At 35.2% G+C, this 12,498-nt stretch overlaps 1 protein-coding gene across 1 annotated transcript; it reads right to left on the reverse strand.

The window, feature by feature from the left end:
• Positions 1–63: 63 nt before the first annotated feature.
• LOC125203464 (probable beta-1,4-xylosyltransferase IRX10L) lies at positions 64–4,267 on the reverse strand. Its single transcript, XM_048101809.1, has 4 exons — positions 3,985–4,267; positions 1,799–2,187; positions 1,413–1,654; positions 64–812 (listed from the first exon to the last, which is right to left on the reverse strand). Exons 1-4 carry the CDS (start codon positions 4,094–4,096, stop codon positions 302–304), a joined length of 1,254 nt encoding a protein of 417 aa, XP_047957766.1. The 5' UTR covers positions 4,097–4,267; the 3' UTR covers positions 64–301.
• Between the last annotated feature and the right edge of the window lie 8,231 nt (positions 4,268–12,498).

A 12,498-nucleotide genomic window follows, 5' to 3' on the forward strand; every position in this document is an offset into this window, starting at 1 on the left:
TGCACAGCAACATCCAACACGTATTGCAAATACATCCTAATCAGAGTCTCAACAGACTCATCATTCAATTTGAATAACCCAATATTTCATTTCCATTGAAGGTGTGATCAAAGTAGATTAACCTACTATTGAAAGTTCTACTTTTCTTGCTACAAAACTCAAAAACTGCTCATCAAACTACAACAAACCAACAACATCTACATAATGATTTGAACATTAATGGAAACTTTACACTAATCAATACATTTGTGGGACATAGATTGATACAAGTGAGTTTGAAAACTTGGACAACAATACTTGGCTACCAAGGTTTAAGGTCACCAACAGGTCCAGCAGTCCAATTTAAAATTCTTTCACCACTTACGTAAATACTCTTGTCATGAGGCAACTTACGAGCTAGCCCGTTCAATATCTGATGGAAGGCGTCCCGTGCCTGAGCGGGCTGTGGAAACAACATCGCCTGTTTCATAGATGGATTGGCTAGTAGTCTTTGCTTCCTTAGAATCTCTTTGATCGGAATCGAGCTTAGTATTGTGTCTAGCCTAGGGACATCCTTTTCCGCGACAAAAACACCGATCTCTTCCCATGGAATTGCATCAGCAAAAGGCAACACAATGTTATCAGCTATGATAACGGGAATGCAGCCAAATACGACTGCTTCAACCAGTCTAGGACTCCACGGGGCCCATCCGAGCGGACAGAGACAGAAGATAGCTCTCTGCATGTCTTGATAGTATGTAGTTGGGTGTTCCGTGGAGATGTCAAACAGCGGATTGTCCTTGAAGTTCTCCCACACTGATGCTCTCGCACCTCTGCAATAGAGAATGCGTATTTTAGTCCACAGGCTAGTTTTCGGGTCCTTCACTGTGCATGTTCTAGATAATCGACTATGAAAAACAGACTTCAGTAATCAGTATATATGGTGCTTGTTGGGTGACAGTAATTTACTAAACGAACCTTTCCTCTTTCCAAAAATACATTATAAATCAAATAACAACTGAACTTTTCAAAAATCGAGTAGACAAAGAATCATGTATCATGATAGAGAAGAGTGAGAGGATGTGGGAACCGACAGGAAGAAAGAAGAATAACACACTGATTGAAAATAAAGTGTACAATTGACAAACAGAAAATAAAGAACAGAGATAATCCTCTAATGAGGCCCTAGGGTAAACTACCATTCCTAAACTAAAACTACAGACACCCTGCTATCACAATGAAGATCTGTTTATAGACTACTCCTAAAGACTCCTACTCAAACAATGACTCCTTATCCTAAACCAACTCTAGCTCTAGTAGAAACCCTTAAATCCTGCTGGGGGGCAATCCCTATTTCTATATGGGACGATCCCTATCATATATTATGAGAACGAACAGCATATTACATGAATCATGCAGGTCACGAAACATACCTTGCATAGTAACCACCTTCTGGGTCGTTTCCAACATCATAAAACAAACCTCGGAAGTAAACAAAGATGGATCGAGGGGTGCTAGGAGAAATTAGATGTGCCTGCATTTTCTGTGGAGGGGCATATGGAGGGATGATGATTGATCCATGCTTCAAGCAAACATGGTTACGTTGTCCAAAAGTCTGGACCAATGTAGCCCGTTGGAGCAACGGAAGAATTCCTCTCTCAATAGCTTTCTCTTCCTACAGTGCATATGGTACATTCAATCAGAATTATTTTTTTAATTCTATAGAGTATCTGTCAAAGATTTTGTAACATCCACGCTTGTAAGTCGGAAGTCAGTAAGAACTTTGTGATTTCAATTGATAAAGAGACCATGGACTTACTAGATAGTGAAAGCACGCCCCAAAATCATGAGGCACAATAAAGAAGTGATTGGCCCCTTCAGTTGCATTCCAATAAGGCCAGTTGGAAGAGATTAGTTGTATAGCACTTCTCATCATTCGAGGTGATTTGAATGGTAGTGGGAGGCCATTTGGTGTCAGGTCACAAGTTGTATACACAGGAGTGTAGAACCAGTCTGCTTCATCAGGATTAAGAGTGCGAACAGGACTCGATAAGAGGAAACGGTGCATGAAAATCTCTGCTGCAAACATATGGGTGAGGCATCTTGGGTCCTTCTGTAAAATCTTTTTGTTGTATTTGCTAGGAAGCTCATAAACAAACACTTTTAACCTTCCAACAGGATCATCTTCCAGGACATCACCCGCACTCCCTAAAATTTGAAGGTGCAACAAAAATATATGAGTTACATACTTTAAATCTTGTATTGTTGTAAGGTGGTGATAATGATATTGTATCCTATGGGCTGAAGCAAGAGAATGATTGGATTTTCCACCTAGTTTGTTTTTCCGAAGGATTAGTAATGCTTAGTAAATGTTACATAGTAATTATTAAAATTAATTTAATGTACTCACTAAAGGGTACGTGCGATGCACATACAACTTCTGAATCTAATATTTGAAATCTCTCTCAGAGATAGATAAATTTTGTCATAATTTTATAGACGTAAGAGGAACAAAGATCCTTATCTTATACCCCCTCCGTCCCAAGGTAGTTGAGTCGTTTCCTTTTTGGGTTGTCCCAAGGTAGTTGAGTCATTTCCATTTTTAGCAAAAACTTTTCTTTGTCATACTTTACTCTCTCTTTCTCTCTCAAATTTTATTCCAACTCCTACTTTGTTCTCTCCACTCTAACCTTTGACACGTCAATTTCTTAAACTCCGTGCCCAAAAGAAACGCCTCAACTACCTTCTGAGGGAGGGAGTATCAAAATAAATCTAAACCAGATTCATATTAAATTACTAAACAATCCTTAAAATAAGTGAGGATATTATATAGTTACATCAAAATTTAAAGGATACACACTTTTACAGTATTATAATAATTTTATTTATATTTATAAAATAATATCAAATGCTTTAAGGTCTTCCTTGATGCCTATGCTTCCACTAGATGCACTTCAAATAATTTGCATCAGGTGAAGGCAAGGACATCGGGTATGAAGAGATTAAGTTATTGGCATTTCATTAAGTTCATGTTTCGTCCATCTAAATTGTAAGCAGTGTGAGGTCCAACTAAAAAACCGCAATCGAGGAAGAAGGAAGTGTGGACAGAATAAGAATATAGTTATTCTCTTTTAGTATATCTAGGGAAAATTAAACAGAGTAAGCACTGAGATAGATGATATATTCAGAAGGCAAACAATGCAGTGTCTAAAGCGGTTCACATTTACAGGCTTAAAGAAAACTAACAAGAGTGGTGGCGGCAATCATATATATGCACATATAAAAGGAACCACATGCCAGATATAGTATACTGTATAAAAGAAAAGGAAATGTGCATTCAGTCTCCAAAACAGCTTTACCAAATTTAAGAGAGGCCATTTTTCACCTATATTTCAGTTACTAGTAAGGCAACAAAGATATCCCATTTAGGTTACTCGGATTACACGCATCTTAACTTCCAGCTCAAGAGCACTGTCCCAGGTCGAGTTACCCTAAAAGTATCTTCGTTTAGGCAAAATCAAAGAGGGATAATATGCTAAGTCATGTTTCTACTTGAGGGCAACCATATCTTATTATTGAAAAACAAAACTCGTGCTCTGAAAAGGCATGATCTGAACTATATCCTTGTCGGCTCATCGAAGAAGATACAATGCTTCAAGTACTAACTAAGTAGCTTCTTGACATTTAATTGAAGAAGATGCAATTGCACAACTAGCTACAGCTCTAACTAAGTGGATGAAACACAGTGTAGCCCTAATTGATTGTGCAATGGGGAAAACTGAAATTACATCTTGATTAAGCAACCAACAGATTAAAAGCTTAAGAACTTGCATAATATTCGTATTATTTGATCTCAATCCGATCGCATTAAATCACATCACGTGTAGACAGCATTAAAACAGAAATCAACCTTGCATTTCAAATCCAAACCCAGAATTAACGTACAGATTCAGCATCACAAAATTGCAAATAAGATGAAGCAACATTTTGCAGGTAGATTATTACCGGAGATTCTCTCAGTTTTCTGGGCTCTGTGAAACTTGAAAGCTTCAATCCTCCAAAAAGTTAAAAACCAGACAAGGAAAGCAAATATCCATCTCCGGCCCCGGTCCCTCATTTTATTCAACTTCAACAGACCCTTCTCTTCAATGTCCAAGATTAAAATCTATCTCATCACGCGGAGTAGTTGCAGCGAGGAGAACAAAAGCTCGTCGGTTGGATATAAACACTACAATTTCAGGGGTAATTTTGATATGGGAATGCTCGACTCCACTGGTGTGTTGACTCAACTCGACCGCTGACTCACTCACTCAGCAAAAAACACACTTTCCATCCATTTTATTTGATTGGTTTATTTCGAAAAAACCTTTTTACCTATAATAAATTAATCCCTCTATTAATTCGAATATGGCACGGCTTAATCCAAATAATGTCCCAATTAAATTGACTTAAGTTAATTTCGATTAATGGTGCACATAGTGGTATGCTTAGTTGTAGAATGTTTAGTGTTTACTAGTCCACCATTCATAGTTTCATTTTAACGGTCCACGGATTTAAGAAATTATTTAACTTTGTAAACAAAAATGGAGAAATGAGTTAGTAGAATATGGACTTAATATTTATATATTGATTTTATAATAGGATGTAAGGTACTCCCTCCGTCCCCGATTAAGAGTCACATTTTCCCATTTTGGTCCGTCTCCAATTAAGAGTCACACTTCATTTTTACCATAAATAGTAAGTAGGCCACACATTCCACTAACTCAATTCACTAACATTTTATTATAAAACCAATATAAAAAAATGAGTCCCACATTCCACTAACTTTTTCAACCAACTTTTCTTTACATTTCTTAAAACCCGTGCCCGGTCAAAGTGTGACTCCTAATCGGGGACGGAGGGAGTAATAACTTAGATGAATAGTAGTGTCCACCTACTTAAAATGGAAAAGATAAATGAGACTTTAAATCATGGACACTCCAAATAACAAAATATGACATTATATTTCATAGACGAAGGGAGTAATATCTAGTTGGCTTGGAAAAATGTACTGCGTTCTACACTAATACAAGTCTCATTTCTTTTCATCACGAGTTTTAAGAAATGTTAAGAAAAGTAGGTGGAAAAAAATTAGTAGAATATGAGTCTCAATTACTTACGTTTGTCCTAAAAATATTTTTGGTCCTATACATTAAGTGTGTTGCCTTTTGGTCCCAAACAATATGTTTTGGTCGAAACTTAACTTTTTTTCGTTAAAACTAATGGTCAAACGTGTTTGACCAAATTAATGACTTTATTATAATTTGACTGTCCTAATTAATTTAATATTAAATTTTATAAAATATTTTTAACTTAAAATAAAAATTTTATTAAATTAAAAGGGAATTTATTTAGAATAAAAATTAAATGTAAATTTCCTTTTGATTTAATCAATTTTTGTTTTAAGTATTTTTTTAAAATTTAAAAAACATTAAAGTAGAAGAGAGGAAAAAGTAATAATAAAATAAGAGAGATGGAAAAGTAAAAGTGGGAAAACGTGTCACGTTTTATTAAAAAGTAAAATGACTTTGCTACTATGCAACATTCAAAATGCAAAAAATTACTTTACTACTATGAAATGGAGGGAGTAGTTTTTAGTGGGTTGTATCTAAATCAAAATATGACACAAGCTAAGGTTATTTTATATATTACTCTTTTCGTACCAGCTAATTAAGGTGATACATTTTCCTTTTTAGTTTGTCTCAAATAAAGTGATATATTTTTAGTTTTATTAACTTTATCTCTCCAATTAATACACCCTACCATTTTTTTTCACTCTAAGTCTTCAATCGAAATATTCAAACATCTTTCTCTCTCTACTTAATACTTACACTCATATTTTTCGTCTCCAATTAAACACATTAATCAACAACTCGTAAAATCTTGTGCGGACTATGTGTCATCTTAATCGGGATGGAGAGAGTATTTAATAAGTTTATGTTGCAGTAGGTTTGTGAATTATAGTACTCCCTCTGTCCCTAAAAATTTGTCACTTATTTCTATTTTCGTCCGTCCCTAAAAATTTTTCATCTTTCACTTTTACCATTTTTGGTAATGGACCCTATATTCCACTAACTCATTCTCACTCAAATTTTATTACAAAACTAATATATAAAAATAGGATCCATATGATATTAACTTTTCAACTCATTTTCTATTAAAACTTGTGTCGGGCCCAATGATAACAAAATTATGGGGGGCCAGAGGGAGTATAAGAGTGTGTGTTGATTGTTTGGAAAAATAAGTTACTCTCTTTGTCCTTAAAGTAGAAACTCTACTTTGTGGATAGTATGATTTTGACGTGAAAAAAGATAAAATATGAGAAAGAATTAAATAATTGATGTAATTTTAGTGGATAGGAGGATTCATCTTATTAATAATGTAATGTGTGGTGTAAAATTTTTTAAAATAGAATATTGATTAATTTGTGGGATAGACTAAAATGATAAAAGAAGATTATTTTTTAGGAACGAATGAAGTACTCCTTTCGTTCCACTTAAGATGTTCACTTTCCCTTTTCAATTTATCTCCTCAAAGATGTCTATTTTCTATATTTGATAATAAATACCTCTCTCCTCACTTCTCATTAAAATATTTAACTATTTTTCTCTCTATATATTTCACTTAAATTCCTCCTAAAATCTCATGCCATCTAAAAATGTGGATATTTAAATGGGACAGAAGAAGTATAAGATAAATAGACATATTTTTATATAGTTTATTAAGTGCAACAAAATATGATACCACTTATTCGATTTTAACTAATTCGATTTTAACTAATCGAGAGTAAGGAGCGTTACATTCAATATAATTATATAATGTATAATATGTATATTGACATTTTCTCTTTGGTGTTAACTCTCACAATGTTTAATATATAATGTATATTGACATTTTTTATTTGGTGTTAACTCTCACAATGTTTAATAATATTATTATTCTTATTCAAGTAACCTTTGTTATTAATACAGTCTTAAATCATAAATTAAATAATGGAGTATGAATATATTATAAAACTAATACTACAGGCTTTGAATCAACCGAATCAGATCTTGTGACTTCAATTTTCCAATTACAGAGTCACCCAACTTGGACCAACATTATCATGATTCAATCATCTAACACAATAAAAAAGTAATATATGGTATTATAATAAAGATAGCCATTAAATTCATCAACTGCACCTACACCTTCGGTCACCTTCCATCCATCTATTTAATTTTGTGTATACATTTATTTGCTTCTCTCCAACAGAGAGACCATCTCTTATCACCTGTATATGGAAAATTTTCTGACTTAACAACTATAATTCGACTTCCTTTACATAGAGAAAAACTATTCAATTTTCCAACCAGAATCTGGTTCGAGAATTTATTATATGGCAAATGTGAAGGAAGAGGACGACGATATTTTCCATTCTCCTGAAAAAACAATGGAAGATAGAGATGAAAAACATGATGTTGATGTTGATGATGAGGAAAAGAAGAAGCTTGAGCTTATGCGAGCCACTCTTGAGAAGAGAGATCCCTCCTTCAAGGTACATTTCATCTTCATATATAGGTTTTTAATTTCTCTCTAAAATATTCAATTCTTGTGTTGGTTTATTTGTAGTATACATATCTTTTGTGGGTTTTAATAGTTACGCAAGAGATATGTAGAATTCCTACTTGTACAAGACTGGATTTTTTAATTCACCAACTTGGCATTTTATAAACTAATTTAATATGAGTTTTAGAAGAATGTACAAGTAAATTTATGTTTGGGTATAGTTAGGAGTAATCTAATTAGTACTCCCCCTGTTACTAGTTTCCTTTTTTTTTATCTGGCCGTCAATACTTGTCATACCTACTTTTTACTCTTTTTAGTAATAAATTCTACATTTCACTAATTTATTTTCACTCATATTTTATTACAAAATTAATACGGTACATATAAAAGGAGGATCCATATTCCAGTAACTTTTTCAACTCAGTTTCCATTATATTTTTAAAAACTAGTGCCGAATCAAAGTGTGACATCTATTGATGGTCGGAGCAAGTATAGCAAAAAAAAAGATGCAAATATACAAAGATAAACTATCAATTTAACTAAAAGTATTAAGGTTATGCCATTCCTAAAATAGCCTTTCTAGATAATTGTTTCTTACACCCTTCACACTCTTTATTTTATAATACATAGATATCATTATCATCAGAAGCTATCCTGACATCGCTGTATTTAAAAAGATTTATGCTTCTATCACATAGTTGACCGTTGACTTTAAGAAATTCAAAATTTAGAATAGGTCATGAAATGTAGAGCATCCGTCACGGTGTGCGCGCCACCCACACCAGCGTGCGACAGATTGTGACACGCGTTGTTGCGGGATGTGCGCATACATCGTTTTACCCATGTTATGATGTTCATGGGCAAAAGTGAGGATGCAAACTTCACGCGCGCCTCGTTAAATAGTAGATGCACGTGCATCTCATGCCTCGACGCCACAAATCTATTTTATGTTTCTTTATGAATGCGTTATGTAATTGTGGTATAGTACTTGATGATGATGGTGTGCGAACACATATACTTCTTTCGTATGTAGTGTTACATTAGTTGAAGGGTATTAGTCGATTTGGTAGGTGAAGATCATAACTAACTTTAAGCTGCCCTTCATCTAAAGGAAGCCACCGGATTCGTTCGAATTTAATAAATGATGAAAATGAAATACGATGTAATAAATGATGAAAATGAAAGCAAATTATTTGGAAGGAACTCGTATCATTTTCCAGGGTAATATCCGATATAGAACTTGCGTTTACCTCGTTATATTATATTCTAAAATGCTCCATTGAGATTCAATGAAAGAATTTCCCTAGTGACATCTATCTCTAGGATGGTAGTTAAACTTAATTTATTCTAGTCATTAAGTTCGCATTATACCTTAAGCATTCTATCAGAATTTGAGATTTATCTTATTTGAATAATTTTCTCTTTAATCACTGTGATAATTGATGATTTGCAAGTTGCAAGTCCTTTCACTCCATCACCGCAGTTGAACATAAAAATCGTCTAAACTCCAATAATACTAATTGACTTCATTATAGAATTAGTATTGAATTACTCAACATTATTCACATTATAAATATGATTCATTTTAATTAAATTAATAGTAATCATGTTTAAAATTTTTAATATCTATTAATTAATTTAAATATATTGCTACTTGTTTTAGTTAGGGCATCCACAATGGGACGGACTAAGCCCCACCCTATGCACCGCCATGTCAGTATTTTATCCTCCGCCCCTTCCACCTGCAATGAGGCGGACTATAGCCCGCCCTAAGCATTTTACTTTTATTTTGTATTTATATAATTTATGCAAATATATCAAGCAAAATAAATAAATAAAAATAACACAATTAAGGCAAATCCTACATTTACTTAATTAAAAAAAGTTACAAAATAAGAAATTAAAAAAAAGTTACAAAATAAGAAATTAAAAAAAAAGTGCACCACATATAAAAAAACCCTGGCTAGTCTAGAGTAGTCCCAACCTGCGGCTGAGGCCATCAATCATCCGTTGGATGCCTTCGATTTGAGCCGGGTTGGTCGCCTGCATCAGGGCGTTGTGCGCATCCAACAACGTCCTGTAATCGGAGGAGACCACCAAATCCGTGTAGGCATGTGACGTAGCCGAAGACGGGGCCGTGGTCGCGCTCGTGGTCGGGCTTGGGGCCTGGTTAGGTGGCGTCGCGACGGAGGAGGTCGCGTGCCCTTGGCCTTGGCAGCCTTGATGCCAGGGGGACGCCTGGAGGATATCGGTGTGCCAGAACTCTCATCCTCGAACACCGGATTGTTGAAGTCCATTGGAGATGCGCCGCTTTCGCTGCTTGTATAATCAGTGAAGGTGCGCTTCGACGCCCTCTTCTTCGCCGCCGTCGATTGGGGAAGCACACCACCAACGAACTTCTGCTTCTCCTTCAAGAGCGCCCAGGACTGGTAGTGTAACAGCCCGCCCTCCTAGGGTACAATAAATGCGGCGGCTGCTACCCGAAACCGACTCCCGAAGAAGTAAACATAGGCTAGGGTTTCATTTAAAGAGCATTGACCAAAAGAATTGAAAGAGATATCAGAGTATTTAATGCAACAACTTAACCTAGAAGTTCAAAAGAGGGTAGTTATCATAAATGAGAATCAAAACCTTAAGAGTACGACATAGTATCCCAGACAAAATCACGAGAAAAGGGCTAAGGCCACAACCGAAAGTAAGATGCAATTATTCCAAAAAGACATTCTAAAGTATATCAAAAATTCAGCGGAAAACGACCAAGAGAAAGTATAGCTATGTATGAAGACACAACTACGCTTGAAGTTCAACATATCCTTTTTAATTTATTAATCTGCTCAACACCCGCCACCACTCGTCATCATTCAACCTGCACATAAGGAAAACACATGCAGGGCTGAGTATTTTGAAATACTCAGTGAGCTCGTTGCCAAAACATTTTATAAGTTATGCCACACTTACCAAGTGAACTCGAGTTTTAAGCAGTTATAAAAGAATATCACGAGTATCACAAAATATATTTTCATAGACTGGCCAGTCAAAATAACCTCCCATTTTCTCATCAAATTAACAATCATTCCATGGTGCGACGAAAGTGTGGCCACACTTTTCGCCCACGAGACCGGCCGACTAGCAAGGACGGCTCTCGATCCCATTGTGTACACAGCCTGGTAGGGCTTGCGGCCCATACTCAGACCCGAATTCGTATAAGCAGATCAGATATCACATTAAAACAAACATAGGTATGGCATAACAGTTAAACCACCCTTATATCTCCCAACAACATTTGGATAAAATAAAAGAGAGTTTTTAGAGTAAAGCCCACCTCGATTGCTTAGTTTTCAAGTAGATTTGCTTTTCCGTTATCCGGCTTCGCAACCAAAGTTTCACCTTTTAATCACATAGGCACATATCACAAGTTAGGTTCAATACTATTCTTACTTATGCATGTCTCATTATTTTTCCCCCTTCCCAACGATTTATCTTATCATTACTAATTAATCAAGATCATGTTTATCACACCATATTATTTAACTATCAAACACACACTACACAACACATCAACACACACACACGGCACACACACACTCACGCCACACACACACTCGGCACACACACATACACACGTTTCCACATCCCTTTTCATCCCTCTTTCACTCAACTAAGATGCATGAGGGTTCAAGAAGACCGATTAATCGGTTGGAAGAAGAAAAGAAGAGGTAGAAGAAGAACAAACATAACTCTTAAACAAAAATACCTCTTTAGCGAAAAACAATCGGTAGAAAACAAGTATTTGTCTTGATTCTTCAAAGTTCTTGGATTATACTTCAATTTTCTTCTCAAAGGATGAAGGATTAATGGAGTAATGTGGAAGAAAAATTGAGAGAGTGTATGGGGGTGAGGGGGCCGAAAATTTGGGGTCTAGGGTTGGGGTGTTCTCTTATTTATAGTGCTCAACAAGATCTTTAGGTAATTAGGATAGAATATTTGGTAAGATCTCATTCTCCCAATTAAATAAATAAATAAAATAATATTGTGAAGTAGGGAAGAAGAATTAACAAAAATAGAAGATGGCAATATCTCCTAATTTTCGAAAATTAGGCTAGGTAATTAGCCATGGTTTTGTTTTTGGTATATTTTCCAAGTAGAATAAAATATCATGGAGCAAAATAAAAATAAGGAAAATCCTCCATGAAGCAAGACAAGGGGCGATTTCTAGCCTTTTAAATAAGGCATGGATTTCTTGAATATTGACTAAAATAAAGTAAGGCAAGATCTCTTGAAGTATGGAAAGATTTGGTAGAATAATTAAACTCTAGGTATGGAAGGAAATCAAGTAAGGAATCAAATAAAATAAAACAATTCCTTCCTTCCCAAATATAGTGATTTTCGAAAATCACTAGAAAAATAAGGGGCTCGATTTTTACATCTCTAAACAAGGAAATAATTGGCTCTTGGAATTTAATTTGGATAAATATCCCAAGGATTAAATAAATTCCGGAAAAATAGAAATTCTTTCTCCAAGGGGTCTAGGGTTCGAAAATTATAAGAATTAGGGTGACAAGTATTTATGGAAATTTTCTCTAATATTCTCACTCACCCATAAACAATTAAATCGCCACATAGTCTCATAACTTAATGTATCACATGCCACATCCTTAAATTAAATAGTTTGACTTTTCAAACTTTCACACAAACCCTAACTCAAATTGACCATATCAACTCGCGAAATAAAAGCATTCTCGATGCCACGTCATCAACAATTAATTCTAGGGCTCAAAAATTAGGGTTCTAAAATCCGGGATGTTACACACTTTCTCTCTCATTCCAATCGTATCACTCCTCAAACCCACGACTCAATCTCGTCTCCCCCAATTCCCACCCATTTCCAAACCCTAGCCGCCACTTCCTCCCACCAAAATCAATCCAAAAGAC

This window comes from Salvia hispanica, chromosome 2 (genome assembly GCF_023119035.1).
Source record: "Salvia hispanica cultivar TCC Black 2014 chromosome 2, UniMelb_Shisp_WGS_1.0, whole genome shotgun sequence".
NCBI lineage: Eukaryota > Viridiplantae > Streptophyta > Magnoliopsida > Lamiales > Lamiaceae > Salvia > Salvia hispanica.

What these genes read in the sequence shown, in the direction of transcription:
- LOC125203464 (XM_048101809.1), bottom strand. Translation starts at nt 4,096, where the DNA reads ATGAGGGACCGGGGCCGGAGATGGATATTTGCTTTCCTTGTCTGGTTT. An exon ending in GAAAACTGAGAGAATCTCCG is followed by an intron (nt 2,188 to 3,984) that starts GTAATAATCTAC and finishes TTCAAATTTTAG; the next exon opens with GGAGTGCGGGTGATGTCCTG. An exon ending in GAAGGTGGTTACTATGCAAG is followed by an intron (nt 813 to 1,412) that starts GTATGTTTCGTG and finishes TCTCTATTGCAG; the next exon opens with AGGTGCGAGAGCATCAGTGT.